The sequence below is a fragment of the Bos mutus genome, chromosome X (assembly GCF_027580195.1).
Source record: "Bos mutus isolate GX-2022 chromosome X, NWIPB_WYAK_1.1, whole genome shotgun sequence".
Classification (NCBI taxonomy): Eukaryota; Metazoa; Chordata; class Mammalia; order Artiodactyla; family Bovidae; genus Bos; species Bos mutus.
In genome coordinates, this window is record NC_091646.1 from 83,325,173 (window position 1) to 83,344,869 (window position 19,697).

Consider the following 19,697-nt stretch of genomic DNA (forward strand, 5'->3'; position numbering starts at 1 on the left):
GGGTCGTTGTTGGTTGGAGTCCTCCTGAAACCTGAGATTTCTGAAGCCAGGTTCGTGGAAGAGCAGATGCCACTGTGATAAAGGGCTCACTGGCTTGAGAGCAATGAGGCCTGGGGTTCTACTCTTGGCCCTGTTCAGCCTCAATCAAATCTCTTCAGTTCTTGGTGCCTCAGTTCTCATACCTATACCTTGATGGAGTCCATGCAGCTGAGCACTCCTCACAGTCCCCACGTGACTTCTCTATGAACTATAGGATTCTCTAGGCTGCTTCTAGCTCTCATATTCTGGCTAAGGCTCAGCAGATGATGTCTCTGTGGACCTGAGACTATTCAGCGGGGAAACAGTAGGTCATTTAGAGAAATAAGCCTGACCCCTTATCCCTCCACCAGGTTCTAACCCACCAGTTGGAGGCCTGGACCAGCCCAGCCCTGTTGGAAAAGCCAATTGATTTGCACTTACAGCTGTGTTAGTATAAAAAAAATTAGAGGGCATATATTTACTGTGAGGGCTTCCCCAGTGGTTCAGTGGTAAAGAATCTGCTTGCAAATGCAGGAGACGCAGGTTCGCTCCCTGGGTCGGGAAGATCCCCTGGAGAAGGAAATGGCACCGCACTGCAGTATTGTTGCCTGGAGAATCCCATGGACAGAGGAGCGTGGCAGGCTACAGTCCATGGGCTCACAAATGACTTAGTGACTAAACAAAAACAATGTTTACTGTGACAAAATTCAGATGAACTCATTTGGGGAGATCCCTCCTCTTATTGTTTATCTCAAGATGCAAATCCAAGGACAGAAATCTAAATTTTTAGGAGCTGAGTGTGTATTTGTAGATGTGGTATGGCTTTTGTTAGTGATATATGTAAAGAAACAGAGCCATTAGTGGTTAGTAAACAAAAAGTTTATGCAGTAATTAAATGTAGTTACAGTTCATTGTTAAGGATACAGCATTTTCCATCATGATTATAAGTGAAACAAATTAAAACTTCATGAAATAGTCAGCACATTCATGCTAGTGAGAACATATTGCAAAACATTGCACATGCATTTCAGGTGCAGACAAAACTGGGAACAGGATATATTTTCACTCACCTCTGGTTAGCTTTTGCACTTTGTCATTAAGACTTACATTATGTTTGGGTCAAACAAAGAACCCAAAGATATTTTATAAAAGCTTACAGCCATTATACAGTATCATTTAATCCCACAAATGGATAAAGCAAACTTCTATAGCTCAATGATATGCAAACTAGGACTAAAAGTAGTCAATCTGCCTATGTATATAGCTAGCTACACTATGATAGATATGGAATATGTGAGTCTTTTGGCATCAACTACTTAGACAAGCAAGTTCCCAAAATATACTCATTTGATTTCCAATGAGAAATAAGTGTAGTGCCATTTTAGTTGCAGGTTATGCACACCTCAGTGTCAAGCCTGAGGAGAAACCAACTAGGGGAAGGTAGAGAAGGGTTGGAAGGACACCTGAGCAGGGCTCTTTGGACAACTTGACATTACTTTCCCTGTGCAGTTCCAGACCCGGTTCCCAGAGTTAAATGAAGTGTATTGAAATTGTTGGTGCTCAAAAAGGTTGTTTATACAAAGTCCCATACTTAAAGCATACATAAAACAGTAACTGAGTGCCTCTCAAAATGAGCTCTTCTATATAAGAAGAAAACCCAGTGCCAAGAGTTAATGGATGTGTTTGAATTACTGTATAAAGATAATTTATTCTAAAATAGAAAAAATGGATTTAGAAGTATTCTCCTGGAAACTAGGAGAGAGTGTTTATATATATATATATATATATCCACATTTCATTACTTAGAAGAAAAGTTTTGTATACCATTTCCATAAGGCATGTGTCATCCCCCCTTCCGTTTCTTGCACCTTAAGAGAGCATGCAATGGCTGTATGTTACCTTTGAAAAGGCTCCTTTTCCTTTGAGCCATCTTACAGAAATGGTGCCCTGGATTGACTATACCATTCCAGAGTCACACTTCTTCAGGTTGAAATAAAAATAACAATAAAACAACAAAATCACAAAAAGAAAAATAAATCACAAAATCTACAAAATCTAAGGCCTGAACAAGCACAGACTTGCTATGAGTTCAGAAACTCAGTGAAAGAATTAAAATTACAAAGCACCTCTTGCAAAATATACTTCTTGAAAACCACACAAAACACTGTGCAGTAACCCCTACTTAGTACGTGGAGGTAAGTATCCTGAAGAACACACACTTAGCCCCAGGATGGAAGCTTGATCTCATTATCAAGGAAGCCAAAGGGGTTTCAATGTTTCTTTGTATTTGCTGTTTTATAATTGCAGACAAAATGGAACAGTCAAGTGTGCAGACCTCAATATAAACAAGCTCAATTTATGCATTCTTAGTTGTACAGCTCCATTTATAGGTTCTTACAGAAGAACAACTAACACTAACAATTTTGTACACAAAATCTTTTTCAAGGACATATGAAACTTAATAGGCTAAAGAGAAACTTATGCCATATAGTGCTTGAAACTGCACAATATCTGTTGCACATAGTAATCAAGAGGCCTTGAAAAATTGTCTTTGTCTATAAACTACTGCCCTTTGTAAATAAAAGCTCCCTCATGATCCTGGGCTACTCCCTTGTGACACACAGTGCCACAAACATCATAATGAAAAATCAGTACCAAACCTAGTTTAAGATGAATTTTGTACATTTGTTTCTATACAGTCAGGAGAAAAAGAGATACAATTTGTATCAACAGAAGGTCATTTCTGGTTATTTGAGGCATTGCTCCTAGCTGCTTTGATTCATACACATTTTATGAGAAGAATGACAATTGGTTTTAGGAAATAAATACATATGCTGCCTTAAAAAATATTTCCTGTATTGGGAGGAGCTTACAATTTTTTTTTTGAGTGCTGAACATAAACATGTTCCAGATGAACTGTATCTGAGAAGATTAATCTTATGTTTCTCTGTACAGTGTGCAGCTAGTGGATACTGGGGTACCATTGATGGTTTTTGTAGGAAGGTGAACTAACTGGCACGAAGGCAGTAGAGTCATCTAAGATTGTCACATACCCTGACTTAGACATGGGACACATTTAGAAGGTCCAAGAAGTTGAAGGTATGAAATGGTGTTTGTGTGAAACAGGAAGCACTTCACTCTCCATGGACCTGCTGCTGCTGCTAAGTCGCTTCAGTCGTGTTCAACTCTGTGCAACCCCATAGACAGCAGCCCACCAGGCTCCCCCGTTCCTGGGATTCTCTAGGCAAGAACACTGGAATGGGTTGCCATTTCCTTCTCCAATGCATGAAAGTGAAAAGTGAAACTGAAGTCATTCAGTCGTGTCTGACTCTTAGTGAACCCAAGGACTGCAGCCTTCTAGGCTCCTCCATCCATGGGATTTTCCAGGCAAGAGTACTGGAGTGGGTTGCCATTGCCTTCTCCACTCTATGGACCTACCTGGCAGAAAATACTTTTACTCCTCAGAACGCTGGGAGATAGAAAGATCAAAGGGTAGGAGATGAATGTGAACTGTGGTAAAATGAAGAGAAACACCGAGAGGAAGTTTTATCAACCAGGACAGAGACAGAAAGCCAGAAAGCAGCATGCAAGCCGTTATCAAACCACCAGAAATAACCCTGACTACAGGCTCACATTCGGAGTGTTTCACAGTAAGAAACATTTATAGGCAGTGTCACACCTTCTCATGAAGAAACAAAAGGCCAAGACCAGGCCTTCTCAACTTTCATGAAAAAAACTACCATAGAAATTAGCAAGTTCCAGCTCAAGAAATAGTGAGCTGGTCATGGTTCAAAATGTTGCAATATACAATGGATTTAAAAAGGGGTTTATTTAGTGCAGCTGTTTAAAAAAACAAAAACAATAAACGCCTCTTCTAGAGGCATTTAGCTACAAAGGTTCCCACCCTGAGCAAGATACAAGTTGCCCATATAGTGCTGTCAACCCAAAGTCCTGCCTTCCTTAGTAATCCATTTAAGAATTACCTAAGGTCAAGTGCACCCTCTGCATGCATTTGAAGTATGTAACTGAGCCAGCTATTAGCAAAGATGTAGTATCCCCTTTTGGAAGCTTTTCCACCTAGAAAATCCCCTGATTTTGTTTCCTAAAGAAGTTCTGCTCCACCAATGATCGACCTTATTGCCCAAAGGTTAGATGGCAGGAGAAAGTGGATTACATGATGGTGCACTGACCTTCAATACATTTCATCCTGTGATATTGAATACTGCATAGGTCGGAAGTCCAAAGAGCATCCATTGGACCCCCCTTGAATGCAGCTTGTTGTGTTTGTCACTTAATCTCCTGGGATTAAGGGAAGGAAATTCTGGTAGTAAATCCCTTGGTCCTGGTCCAACTCTTCTGTGCTTGTCTAGCACACGCAACTACTATGCTTGGAACTTGAGAGTATCAACTTGGAACTATCCATCACCTCTTCTGCAGAAGAAGGCTTCAATCTGATCCCTAATTTACTAAGGTGAAGAGACTTAAAAGTGAAGAACTCTCAATATATGTTGACAAGTAAAAAGTGCAAAGGAAATAGAGCCAGTTTGCTCTGGTGCCTAAGAAAGCAATATTCAAATATCGGGATATAGTTTCACTTTCAAAACTAGTTGAAACTATGAAATATGATGTAAAATCATCAAGTCAGACTTGTGATCTATACAGCTGTAGACTAAAGACTGTGCAAAGTCCATTTTTTTTTTATCACCACTATACAAAAGGTTATACACACATCTCAAACTAAATACATACAGTCATACATGCAATATAATTGCTAACAATAGGTTTGAAATATAGCTCTAGAAACTTCAATGTGACCCTATATCTCAGTTAATAAAGGTATTGAATGGTCAGATATCCATGCAATAAAGTATGTCTTTACTTTTAAATAGATTTAAATATTCTTATTAAAAATCCTAAATGGATTGATCCTGATACTCTTGCTCTCTAAATTAGATATGTCATTGATACTTCATAATATAGAATGTGTGACTAAGAAAACAGTTGGTAATGGAGTCCCTTGGGGCCTCTTGCATTTAGGCCTTTCCCCTGGGTTTTGTCCTCCATTACCTGCATGGTGCAATGCAAAAGGGTATAGGACTTGGAGTCAGAGGACTTGGGTGTGAGTCTTGACTTGGTCACTTGCTAGCAGTGTGACTTCAGCAAGTTACTTTTAAACTCACTGAGCTTCAGTTTCCTTGTCTAGAAAACAAGACATTAGTAAGACTTTCCTCACAGGGTTGTTATGCACTTCAATGACAGTCTGTAACTTGTAAAGTGTAACACAAAATTATTAGTTACTATTATCATAGTATTACTGCATTATTGGTATTCATATTTATATAAAGAAATAAGTCCTATGTCATGTCAATGTGCAGCCCTAAGCTTAGAAACAATCAAGGCTGCTAGTTGCTGGGCATCTGCTGTGTGGGGATTCTTCTCCATCACTGCAAGAACAATGTTTGAAGGGAAAATATTGCAGAGGTTCTTGTAGGTCTGATACTGGTGCTCTGGGATCATTTGCTCCCTGGAATCATTGCACATTCCAACCCAAGGATTCATCCAAAGCTGCTCCATCTTTTCAGGCACACTCCGTACCATGACTGGCTCATAGCATGGTTGCATGAGGCTGTTACTCAAGGGATAGGAGTGGTAGCCATAGGAGTCAGTTGCACAGGGCAGTGGGTCCCAGCTGGCATGCTGTTCCCGACACAGAGGAGGACGTCTTTGCCTCATGGGATTGTTCTCATATAGGCGAGAATCAGAAATGCTGTCCATCCGAGTCATCACCAGGGCACGTCCTGGCTGGGGGGTTGCCCCAGGATGGATATTGGGAGGCATGGGATAGTCTCCAGGACAGCTGGAGCGTGCTCCATTTGTTGGGTGCTGGGCATGCAGAACTAAGTGGGAGACTGATTGCTTGTGGGGGCCTTGCTTAGAGTCTTCTGGGCCATAGCTCTGCACTCGCGTTAAGGCTTCATGGTAACCATGAGGAAAAGGCTGAAGATGGTTCTGAGATGCTGAGCGATGCAGCTTCAGACTGCCTTCAGGATGAGTATCAGCTACAGCCAAGTACAGGTTGTTGTAAGAGGAATAGTTGTCATTCCTGGTATGGCTCATACGATTGTCAGGACAGAGGTTGGGATTCCGGGCATACAACCCCCGGTCTGCTTCAGCCATGTAGTACTCTCGATTATGCATGCTGTTGATGTTCAGTTTGGAGAAGTCGCCTAACACTGAATAGTAGCTGTGGTCCCCTAAGGGCTCAAACTTTGGGTATTGCTCAGCATAGCTAATAGGGGTCCCATGGCTATTGGTAACCAGGATGGGTGGGTACTGCATGCTGGTCATGTGCTCCAATGAGGACTTCTGGTGGGAGAAATGAGAGGATCCTGGCACTGGGCTGCTGGCTGAACGGGTGTTGAGGGCACCCACTGCATGGCTTTTGGGGGGTGGGATTGTGGGGACACTTAAAGCAGTCACAAGTGAGGGGACAGAGCTGGCCTCAGGCTTACGGGCAATGGACAGCCATTCCTCAGGCTCCACAGCCACGGACCGGATGCTGGGATCCGATTGACGCTTGGGGGTCACGCGTTTGACTTCTGAGGTTATGTCACCTTTGGCACTAGACAGCCCTGTGCCACACTTGGCCAGGGTGCCTTCACTCATGGTTTTTACTGTGGACAGTTTGGCACTGATGCGGAGCTCATCAGCCACCGAACGCTGCGGTTGGTTGGCCCGCTCCGGATGGTAGTATTTGCACTTGTGGCCGTAGGTGCATTTTTTGCCTGAAAAATAATGCCCTGGGGTAAGACTCTCTCTCACAGTGGTGCAACTCTCTGTGCCAGAGGCTGTTTTAACAATCTGGTCACTCAGGGTAGAGTTTTACTTTTGGGGTTTAAGATATAAAACTAACTGTTCTTAAAGACGGGAGACAGACAACACCATAGTGGCATCACACACTGTGAGTGGAGAGGAAAGAAGTGGAAACCTAGGGAGGAAACTCCAGTGGGAAAGGTAAGAGTTGTCATTGAACAGTCTTCATTTTCCTGAAATTCACAACTTTGTCTAGGCATAACGTGCATGCTGAGGCAGTGTAGAGCAGTAGCAGGCAGAGTGGTTCAGTGCAAAAAGCATTGGCCTGGAGGCTGGTCAGATCTGAGCTTTAATTCCAGCTATGCCACTTACTAGCCATGTGACCTTGGTAAGTGATTTTTAATTTCTGTGCCTCATTTTCCTATTCTGTAAACAAGGTTCATAATAATGTCTTTATTATAAGGTCATTGTGAGGATTAAATGAAGATAGTAAACATGAAATATTCTATGATATGAATAAATGATAGTTGAGAACAAACACCTAGATGTCTTATAAATAAATGATTATTCAAAAACAGTGAACATTCAAATTTGCCTCAGACCAGGCAGCATATGTCTTACTGTTAGGCTCATAAACTTTGTGTCACAGGGACTTGCATAAGATCATGAAAGCACTCTAGAAAACTATATATATTTATTTATTTTATTTTAAATTAATTTATTTATTTTAATTGCAGGCTAATTACTTTACAATATTGTAGTGGTTTTTGCCATACATTGACATGAATCAGCCATGGGTGTAGAAAACTATATTTAAAATAGGAAATGAAGATAAAGTTTGGAAGCAAACTGGAAAGTGCAGATTGGAAGAAAAGGGTAATATTGACAGAGGGTGCAGTCACCTGCCTGAAAGACACATCCTTCTTGGGGCCAAATGCAGTTTGTCATTGGCCTTTCTTCTTCCACAGATCAAGTAAGTTTCTGCACTTCCCTGCCCCCAACAACACTACTCAGGACAGAGACAGTTAGAACACATGAATCATTTTAACTAGTGACAATTATTCTTTCCTTCAATTCTAGTTACCTGTTTCTCAGGAAATTTCTAGGATGGTTCTTTAAATGTCTAATTGAAAATATATGAAGACACAGACTTTAACTCACAGAGAGTGGACAAGCCAGGATTTTCCCTTTGAAAGGGAAAGCTTGAAGAGAAAAGTATTCACAGACTTCTTCAGTTTTGCATATAGGTACTCACCATAAGGACATGGTTGCTTCTTGTGTTCAGGAACAACGGGTCTCTTTCTTAAGAAGTTTTCAAGGCTTGGCCCATGACGTCCTAAAGGATCATCTGGAGGCATAAATCTGAAAGCAAGCAAGCAAGAGGTAAACTATCCCTTCTCAGGAGTTCAGGCCTTCATTACATGTTGCTTATACTATTGTTATAGCCTTCTAATAGCCCTTTCTGCCTCAAGTTTATCTTTTGCTAAGTCTGCAGTTCTTCCCTCTCTTTCCACTTGAACACAAGAAAGGAATGATTTTTCCCATACATCATTCTTCTGTGGATTATAAGTTCCAACCACACTGACATGTCTGCCGGTTCCCCCAATGTGCAACCCATTTTCACATCTTTATAGCTTTATTCATGATGTTCTCTTTACCTATACAGCCCAGAAGCCCTCTTTCCTCGGTCTGTAAACTTCATCTCAAATGTTATTTCCTCTGTGAGACTTTTTCATATCATTTCACATAGACAAAGCAATTTAAAAAAAGTTCTAACCATAGAGTTTATCCCAACAAATTGTGGGAATCTCTTCTCTAAGTACACTTTGAGCTTCTTAAGGGTGAGTTTTGTTATTTATTCAGCCTTTTATTCCCATGGTGACCAGCATAATGCACAATATACAGTAAGTGTTCAGTAAATGTTTATTGAAATGAAATTAAATCTGTCCTTAGTGGTAATTTGGATTTAGGCTATTCAGAACCTATAGGAAAGAAACGTACTTGTCATTCACAAAAGAATACATCAGCAAGCGCTCCTCTATAAACTTCTTCCATTCTGGCTTTTCGACTTGAAGGTCTCGGTAGTTATCATTGGATACAATGATGCCATCAGAATCAAAAGCCAGTTTGACTATGAACCGGTCATCATAGCAAACAACTCTCCTGCCCTGGACCCTTCGGGATGGTGTAAAGACAAGAATCTTTTCCTTCTCCAGTTTACGTAGGATATCTTGATCTGTTGAAATATGGATTATATGTCACAGAATAGAAATCATCTTTGGAAATTAAAAGCATTATTCCCATATTAAAACATATAAAAGTTGATACTAGCTTAATATATTATTTGCTCTTAGAGAGAATGCGGCTACTATTCCTGGCTATGGCACCATTTTGGACTGTGATTTTAGCCAAGTTGCTTTCCCCTTTCCACTCCAGTTTTCTTTCTGATAAAGGAGATAGATTAAATGACATCTAAATTTTTTAAAACTAGCATGAACAGTAAGAAATAATAGTGATATCCTAACATTTTTGAGGCTTATTTTGCCCTTTGGCTGCAGCGCCAGGTTTTGGTTGATGAAGAAACCAGGGAAGTATGATGAGGATGTGTCTGCCAGGAGGAGAATAATATATCTTTCTTAGGGACTAACATTTTTGCCTTCTGCCTGAAGGAAAGCCACGACTAAGGAAAAATATAAAGTGGTAGCATATGAGTACTGAGCCCCTTTCCTTTTAGCCTCTTTATTAATGAAGAAAGAAGTTTGAGTAGGGCCAGGATCCACTCTCAGAGAAGGCAATGGCAACCCACTCCAGTACTCTTGCCTGGAAAGTCCCATGGACGGAGGAGCCTGGTGGGCGGCAGCCCATGGGGTCGTTGAGAGTCGGACACGACTGAGCGACTTCAGTTTCACTTTTCACTTTCATGCATTGGAGAAGGAAATGGCAACCCACTCCAGTGTTCTTGCCTGGAGAATCCCAGGGACGGCGGAGCCTGGTGGGCTGCCGTCTATGGGGTCGCACAGAGTCGGACACGACTGAAGTGACTTAGCAGCAGCTTAGCAGCAGGATCCACTGTCAGACTGAGGCTGGAAGCCTGTTCAGCAGTTGGCAGACAACCCCATGACACTGAACCTTCTCATTTTGTATATAAGGCAAGACGTGATACTCAGAGAATTGGGGTACTGATGTTCTCAAATGCTGTTAAGAGCTAGCTTTGGTGGCTCAGAGGTTAAAGCGTCTGCCTGGAATGCGGGAGACCGGGGGTTCGATCCCTGGGTCAGGAAGATCCACTGGAGAAGGAAATGGCAACCCACTCCAGTACTCTTGCCTGGAGAATCCCGTGGAGGGAGGAGCCTGGTAGGCTACAGTCCATGGGGTCGCAAAGAGTCAGACACAACTGAACGAAATCACGTTCACTTTCACTTTCATAAATGAATGTAGTGATCCTCCTGCCAATAGGGCCACATCATAACTTTTGTGAACTTTAGGCACTTTTGCCTTCATGGGTCTTTTCTTCCACAAAGAAATGTTAGGTTTATACTTTACAACTATGTTGGTATAAACACAAATAATCCAGTTAGGTACATTATTATATATTTATTGGTATATTCAATTTTCCCCTCTGATGTTAAAAAGCTAACAAAATTAAACCACTTACATGGGATCCTAAAAGTATATATTATGAACCCTAGGCACTCGGTCTATTGTGCTTCATGGATAAATTAGCTTTGAATGCCGTGGTACTTTTCTCTTTTTCTATTCTAACCCCTAATTTGCAAATCCCACAGAAACTTATCTGCTACAGGATGAGATCCATTGTCTATGGTGGTTTCTTTAGTATTTTGGAAAACTCAGTCATATTCGTAACCAAATTCGTCCCCCTTTTTGTCTGAAGCTTATGGTCAAATAGAAACGAACACTCTTTTTTTCAACTGTGTGCTTTATTTTTTGCTTGAAATTGAAGTCTCTATTTAACTGCTCTGTGCCACAGCACAACAGATTATTTGGATCAGGAAAAATCTGCTTTAAAATACACTTAATAAAAAAACATTTTAAGTGTACTTAATAGATTTAGAAAAGTACTTATCTAATTTAGGAGCATTGGGCTCTCCCCAAACTATCTTGCCAGCTTTGCTTCTGGATGAGAAGAAATGTCTTAATTGAATTAGTACCTGTAATTGGTGCATCAGGGCGGGATTGCTCCTTTCTCCATGCAGGCACAAATACAGTAATATCTTTATGGCCTTTATCTAGGAACCAATCCACAGCAAGTTGTATTCCTCTGCAGGAAAACTCTTCTTTATTCCCATGGCTTCAGGAAGATAGGGAATGAGAGTAGAGAGGATTGATAACAAGTAACAAAGAAATACTACAAATAGGCTTTTTCTTAGTGTTAAGACATTGACAACAGATATATTACTTTTTGAGGATGCCAAAAATGTATTTTTTAAGAGAACAAATAAAGTTATTTTAAAAATTCCATTATTACAAATATTGCCATTATCATTACACATTCATTCAAGGCCACAAATAGTTAATAACAACTCTCAAAGCAGCCCTAGTGGTTATTTCCTATCATTATTTCCCTTTTCTCTCAACTCTTTCTGTTTCTATTACCATCTCCTTTTTCTAAGATTCTGATATTTATCATCTGAAAAAAGAAGTGTCACCAGAGGTTTGGATAAAGTTTATAGAGAATTAGTTGGAAATGAATTTTAAGTACATCTAGTAAGCTTAAAAAATAACACTGATAGCAAAAAAGATACACTGAAATGCTGACTGAAAATAGTTATCACAATTAATTAAATATGATTTGCCAATAAAAATTACAGTCTTGAACATTTTAAGATGTGGAAAATGCTCACAATATAATGCTAAAAGAGAAAAGAAAGGATTTGAACTACATATAATGTAATCCAAATTTTATAGAAGAAAGCCTATGTACAGTATCTTTTTTTGGCAAAGTAATGTCTCTGCTTTTATTTTTTTAATATAAATTTATTTATTTTAATTGGAGGTTACTTTACAATATTGTATTGACCCAGTATCTTCTTCATTTGGGTTCATGATGCACATTTTCATTTAATGATTGTTCAAAGACATTAAATGGAAAACTCCAGACATAAGCAATTCATAAGTTTTAAATTATGCACCATTCTGAGTAGAGTTATGAAATCTGGTGCCATCCCATTCCATCCTGCCTGAGGTGAATCATCTCTTTGTCCAGCATACCCCACCCATAAATCACTTAGTAGTCTATCTTGTTATCAGGTTGACTGTTTCAGTATCACAGGGCTTGAGTTCAAGTAACTCATTTTATTTAATAATGGTTCTAAAGCACAAAAATAGTGGTGCTGGCAATTTGGATATGCTGAAAAGACAGTAAAGTGAAAAGGTGAAAGTTCTTAATTAAAGAAAGAAAAAAAGCTCATATGCTGAGGTTGCTAACATCTACTGTAAGAATGAATCTTCTCTTCACGAAATTGTGAAGAAAGAAAAAGATGCTGTAAAGAACAATATTGCATAGGAACCTGGAATGTTAGGTCCATGAATCAAGGTAAACTGGAAGTAGTCAAACAGGAGAAGGCAAGAGTGAACATTTTAGGAATCAATGAACTAAAATAGATTGGAATTGGTGAATTTAATTCAGATGGCCACTATATCTACTACTGTGGGCAAGAATCCTTTAGTAGGAATGGAGTAACCCTCATACACAACAAGAGTCCAAAATACAGTACTTGGATACAATCTCAAAAATGACAGAATGATCTTGGTTCATTTTGAAGGCAAGCCATTCAACATCACAGAAATCCAAGTCTATGTCCCAATCACTAATGCCAAGAAAAATGAAGTTGAAAGGTTATATGAAGACCTACAAAATCTTCTAGAACTAACACCAAAAAAGATGTCCGTTTCATCATAGGGGACTTGAATGCAAAAGTAGGAAGTCAAGAGATACCTGAGTAACAGGCAAGTTTGGCCTTGGAGTACAAAATGAAGCAGGGCAAAGGTGAGCAGAATTTTGCCAAGAGATCACACTGGTTATAGCAAACAGCCTCTTCCAACAACACAAGAGATAACTCTACACGTGGACACCAAATGGTCAATGCTGAAATCAGATTGATTATATTATTTGAAGCCAGAGATGGAGAAGCTCTATACAGTCATCAAAACCAGGAGCTGATAGTGGCTCAGATCATGAATTCTTTATTATAAAATTCAGACTTAAATTGAAGAAAAGAGAGAAAACCAGTAGGCCATTCAGGTATGACCTAAATAAAATCCCTTACAATTATACAGTGAAAGTGACAAATAGATTTAAGGGATTAGATCTGATAGAATGCCAGAAGAACTATGGACAGAGTTGTACAACATTGTACAGGAGGCAGTGACCAAAACCATCCCCAAGAAAAAGAAATGTGGAAAGGCAAAATGGTTGTCTGAGGAGGCCTTACAAATAACTGAGAAAAGACAAGAAACGAAAGGCAAAGGAGAAAAGGAAAGATATATCCATCTGAATGCAGAGTTACAAAGAATAGAAAGAAGAGATAAGAAAGTCTTCCTAAGTGGTCAATGCAAATAAATAGAGGAAAACAACAAGATGGAAAAGACTGGAGATCTCCTCAAGAAAATTAGAAATACCAAGGGAACATTTCTTGAGAAAATGGGCACAATAAAACACAGCAACAGTATGTACCTAACAGAAGCAGAAGATATTAAGAAAAAGTGGCAAGAATACACACAAGAACTATATAAAAAAGGTCTTAATGACCTGGATGACCATGATGGAATGGTCAGTCACCTACAGCCATACATCCTGGAGTGTGAAGTCAAGTAGGCCTTAGGAAGCATTACTATGAACAAATTAGTGGAAGTGATGGAATTCCAACTGAGTTATTTCAAATCCTAAAAGATGATGCTATTAAAGTGCTGCACTCAGTATGTCAGCAAATGTGGAAAACTCAGCAGTGGCCACAGGACTGTAAAAGGTCAGCTTTCATTCCAGTCTCAAAGAAGGGCAATGCCTAAGAATGTTCAAACTATTATGCAATTGCACTCATTTCACATGCTAGCAAGATAATGCTCAAAACCCTTCAAGCTAGGCTTCAATAGTACATGTACTGAGAACTTCCAGATAAGCAAGCTGCAATTAGAAAAGGCAGAGGAACCAGAGATCAAATTGCAAATATCTGTTGGATCATTGAAAAAGCATGAGAATTGGACTGGTTCAAAATTGGGAAAGGAGTACATCAAGGCTGTATATTTTCACACTCCTTATTTAACTTACATGCAGAGTACATCATGAAAATTTCCTGGCTTGATAAAGTTCAAGCTGGAATCAAGATTTCCAGGAGAAATATCAGTAACCTCAGATATGCAGATGATACCACCCTAATGGCAGAAAGTGCAGAGGAACTAAAAAGCCTATTGATGAAGGTGAAAGAAGAGAGTGAAAAAGCTAGCTTAAAACTCAACATTCAAGAAACTAAGATCATGGTATCCAGTCCCATCACTAGCATGGCAAATTGATGGGGGAAAATGGCAACAGTGACAAACGATTTTCTTGGTCTCCAAAATTACTGTGGGTAAGGACTGCAGCCATAAAATTAAAAGATGCTTGCTCCTTGGAAGAAAAGCAATGACAAATCTAGACAGTGTATTGAAAAGCAGAGACATTTCTTTGCCAAAAAAGCTCCTATGGTGAAAGCTATGGTTTTTCCATTGATCATGTATGAGATAGAGAGGTAGACCATAAAGAAGCTTGAGCACCAAAGAATTGATGCTTTCAAACTGTGGTGCTGGAGAAGACTCTTGAGAGTCCCTTGGGCAGCATTGAGATTAAACCAGTCAATTCTAAAGGAAATTAACCTTGAATATTCACTGGAAGGACTGATGCTGAAGCTGAAGCTCGAATACTTTGACCACCTGATGCTAAGAGTTGACTCATTGGACAAAACTCTGATGCTGGGAAAGATTCAAGGCAGGAGGAGGAGGAGACAACAGAAGATTAGATAGTTAGATGGCATCATCAATTCAATGAATATGAGTTTGATCAAACTCTAGGAGATAGTGAAGGGTAGGGAAGCCTGAAGTGCTGCAGTCCATTGGGTCGTAAAGAGTTGCACACGACTGAGGGACTGAGCAACAAAAATGACAACAACAAAAACAAGAAATTGCTTGAAGCTATAATCAGAACTAAAAAAGGCTGCTAGCACTGACTCTGCCTCTCCCTCTGCTCTTCCCATATATCCTCTTCTGTTTGAACTGCCTGGATCAGACAGTTTTTCTCTTCCAACTCTTCTCCCTCCTGCTGCTTTCCTTTTCCCAGAAAAGGAAGATCAAAAAATCAGAAATGATTATGGCTCCCTTAAGGAGAAATCTATTACAGGGAGAAATGAATTGTTCTTGTTGCTTTCCTATACATCCAGGATGCAAACAGAACTTAGAGCCTTGGCTAAGAAATTTCCCAGTCCAACTCAGAATGCATTGGGATTTGCTGAAAATTTTGAATTAACCATCTGAACTTACGATCCCAGGTTTTCAGATCCATATCAACTAATACAGCTGTTAGTTTCTGAAAGCAAAGCAAGGGAATGTATAGAGAAAGCAGGATGGAAATTACCCTCAATGGAATTTTGGTTACATAGTCCAGAGGCTTGTACTGAATGAATTAACTTAGAAATTACTCAAACCTATCCCAGAGCTTTCTCCAAAAATCATAAAGTGGACAAAGGTTCAACAATGCTAGTGAAGACTGAATGAATCAATCCAGACTATTATGGGAGATTGGGAAAGAAACTTTTAAGCAATATTTGGACTTGACACCTGAATCATTCTCTAACTACCAAAATGATCCTTTGCTTAACTCTGCCTTTCAAGAGGAGAAGGCAATGGCACCCCACTCCAGTACTCTTGCCTGGAAAATCCCATGGCGGAGGAGCCTGGTAGGCTGCAGTCCATGGGGTCGCTAAGAGTCAGACACGACTGAGCGACTTCACTTTCACTTTTCACTTTCATCCGTTGGAGAAGGAAATGGCAACCCACTCCAGTGTTCTTGCCTAGAGAATCCCAGGGATGAGGGAGCCTGGTGGGCTGCTGTCTATGGGGTCGCACAGAGTCAGACACGACTGAAGTGACTTAGCAGCAGCAGCCTTTCAAGAAGGCTTAAGTGAGAATTTGTCTACTCTAGTCAAAAAGACAGTCCAGGTTGGTCTGAGTTACACACAAAACACCCTTGTTACATTGGCTAACCAACTTTTCAAAACCATTAAAAGGAAAGAAAAGGAGATATCTATGAAAATTATGAATCTTCATTTGCACCAAGTTAAGTGCATAATGCCAGTTTAAGGTTAACCAGCCCCCAACCAGTTTAATTCCCAAACAGTAGAGAAAGTTTCAAGAAAAAGAAATCTCTTTAGAATTCTTGCCCAAAGGGAATAACTCCTACTAAGATAAATTGATTTTCCCTCCCTATGCCTCTAGACCAGAGCTCTCTGGACAAGTTATCTAGACCATCTCTACTTCCTAAAATTGAGTGGGGGAAAAGAGAACAAAACCTCTTAAAATTTTTTTATTCCAATTTGTATTTACAATTAGTGAGTTTTATGTTATGATATCTGATTCATGACTACGTTTAAAAAATGAAGCTAGATCTCACATTGTGTCTGTCTGGATATGTGTATGTCTCAGCATGTGTCTTTGTCTTTGGCTAATATTGCTGAGGTTAATTTGTGAATGAGCTCTAATCTAATTGGCCTAAAGAAAAGTGAAGTGAAGTCGCTCAGTTGTGTCCAACTCTTTGCGACCCCATGGACTGTAGCCTATCAGGCTCCTCCATCCATGGGATTTTCCAGGCAAGAGTGCTAGAGTGGATTGTCATTTCCTTCTCCAGGGGATCTTCCCGACCCAGGGATTGAACCCAGGTCTCCCGCATTGCAGGCAGACACTTTACCGTCTGAGCCACGAGGGAAGCCCTTACCTCCAGTGAATTTTCTTTTTTAAAGAAAAGTAAGTGCTTACAAATCAAACAGTTCTAAATACAAGAGAAATTAACCTAAATGTATCTCAGGTTCACATGAACTGGGAAATATTCAGTATTAAATACTTGGTATTAATATTTGTTTGTTCATCTAATTAATGTAGACATGTCTGAGTCATTAATATTAAACATAGCATTTTCATTGTGTCTAGGTTTAATATAAGTTATATCTCTTACAAGTTTGTCAGCAAGGAAATAAACTTGAGTGAGGAAACTTTTAAGGAAAGAAAATGTACATGAGATAGGAGCTTTTAGATAAATTCTATTAAGAATAAAATATACTTTAGGAATATATGTCTAAAATAGTCTTTCCAGATTTGGGTAACTTTAATTTCTAGGTTTGTGCTAAACTAAGTGATGGAGGTTTATTGAATAGCTAGGTCATTTCTAAATAAAATAAGATTCTAAAATATTAATTACTGAACACTAACTTCCTCTTACAGAGAAACTAAAGAGATTTTGGACTATTAATGAATAATGTTTGGTGTCACCTTGAGATATTCTCTATAAGAAAGTAGAAGTTTTTAGAAATTATCATTGGTATTTACATTCACTAATCTACTGAATGCTAATACAAAGGACAGTTCATGGTTGCTTAAGAAAAGTAGGATGTGTGTTTTCAGTAAAGACGTGAGGAATGAAATTGCATTTTGTTAAGGGAAAAGGCATAAGAGGGCAGACACACAAAGAATAATCACAGAAAACTAGTCAGAATAATCACAGAAAACTAGTCAATGTAATCACACAGACCACAGCCTCGTCTAACTCAATGAAACTAAGCCATGGCATGTGGGGGCCACCCAAGATGGGTGGGTCATGGTGGAGAGGTCTGACAGAATGTGGTCCACTGGAGAAGGGAATGGCAAACCACTTTAGTATTCTTGCCTTGAGAACCCCATGAACAGTATGAAAAGGCAAAATGATAGGATACTGAAAGAGGAACTCCGCAGGTCGGTAGGTGCCCAATATGCTACTGGAGATAAGTGGAGAAATAACTCCAGAAAGAATGAAGGGATGGAGCCAAAGCAAAAACAACACCCAGTTGTGGATGTGACTGGTGATAAAAGCACGGTCCGATGCTGTAAAGAGCAATATTGTATATGAACCTGGAATGTTAGGTCCATGAATCAAGGCAAATTGGAAGTAGTCAAACAGGAGATGGCAAGAGTGAATGTTGACATTCTAGGAATCAGCGAACTAAAATGGACTGGAATGGGTGAATTTAACTCAGATGACCATTATATCTACTACTGCGTGCAGGAATCCCTTAGAAGAAATGGAGTAGCCATCATGGTCAACAAAAGAGTCTGAAATGCAGTACTTGGATGCAGTCTCAAAAACGACAGAATGATCTCTGTTCGTTTCCAAGGCAAACCATTCAATATCACAGTAATCCAAGTCTATGCCCCAACCAGTAATGCTGAAGAAGCTGAAGGTGAACGGTTCTATGAAGACCTACAAGACCTTTTAGAACTAACACCCAAAAAAGATGTCCTTTTCATTATAGGGGACTGGAATGCAAAAGTAGGAAGTCAAGAAACACCTGGGGTAACTGGCAAATTTGGCCTTGGAATGTGCAATGAAGCAGGGTAAAGGCAAATAGAGTTTTGCCAAAAGAACGCACTGGTCATAGCAAACACCCTCTTCCAACAACACAAGAGAAGACTCTACACATGGACATCACCAGATGGTCAACACCGAAATCAGATTGATTATATACTTTGCAGCCAAAGATGGAGAAGCTCTATGCAGTCAGCAAAAACAAGACCGGGAGCTGACTGTGGCACAGATCATGAACTCCTTATTGCCAAATTCAGACTTAAATTGAAGAAAGTAGGAAAACCACTAGACCATTCAGGAATGACCTAAATCAAATTCCTTATGATTATACAGCAGAAGTGAGAAATAGATTTAAGGGACTAGATCTGATGGATAGAGTGCCTGATGAACTATGGACGGAGGTTCCTGACATTGTACAGGAGACAGGGGTCAAGACCATCCCCAAGAAAAAGAAATGCAAAAAAGAAAAATGACTGTCTGAGGAGGCCTTACAAATAGCTGTGAAGAGAAGAGAAGCCAAAAGCAAAGGAGAAAAGGAAAGGTATAAGCATCTAAATGCAGAGTTCCAAAGAATAGCAAGGAGAGATTAGAAAGTCTTCCTCAGTGATCAATGCAAAGAAATAGAGGAAAACAATAGAATGGGAAAGACTAGAGATCTCTTCAAGAAAATTAGAGATACCAAGGGAACATTTCATGCAAAGATGGGCTCAATAAAGGACAGAAATGGTATGGACCTAACAGAAGCAGAAGATATTAAGAAGAGGTGGCAAGAATACACAGAAGAACTGTACAAAAATGATCTTCACAACCAACATAATCACGATGGTGTGATCACTCACCTAGAGCCAGACATCCTGGAATGTGAAGTCAAGTGGGGCTTAGAAAGCATCACTATGAACAAAGCTAGTAGAGGTGATGGAATTCCAGTTGAGCTATTTCAAATCCTGAAAGATGATGCTGTGAGAGTGCTGCATTCAATATGCCAGCAAATTTGGAAAACTCAGCAGTGGCCACAGGGCTGGAAAAGGTCAGTTTTCATTCCAATCCCAAAGAAAAGCAATTTCAAAGACTGCCCAAACTACTGCACAATTGTCCTCATCTCACACACTAGTAAAGTAATGCTCAAAATTCTCCAAGCCAGGCTTCAGCAATACGTGAACCGTGAACTTTGAGATGTCCAAGGTGGTTTTAGAAAAGGCAGAGGAACCAGAGATCAAATTGCCAACATCCACTGGATCATTGAAAAAGCAAGAGAGTTCCAGAAAAAAAC

The 19,697-nt window shown here is 39.8% G+C and overlaps 1 protein-coding gene across 1 annotated transcript in view; it reads right to left on the reverse strand.

The window, feature by feature from the left end:
- Positions 1 to 859: 859 nt before the first annotated feature.
- ZC3H12B (zinc finger CCCH-type containing 12B) overlaps positions 860 to 19,697 on the reverse strand; it is a 607,141-nt gene continuing 588,303 nt past the window's right edge. The window contains exons 4-7 of the mRNA XM_070366061.1: positions 11,001 to 11,140; positions 8,833 to 9,067; positions 8,087 to 8,193; positions 860 to 6,803 (exon numbers count right to left, since the gene is read on the reverse strand). Coding sequence (XP_070222162.1) covers positions 5,383 to 6,803; positions 8,087 to 8,193; positions 8,833 to 9,067; positions 11,001 to 11,140 — 1,903 coding nt within the window. The 3' untranslated portion in view covers positions 860 to 5,382. The remainder of the gene's footprint in view (positions 6,804 to 8,086; positions 8,194 to 8,832; positions 9,068 to 11,000; positions 11,141 to 19,697) is intronic.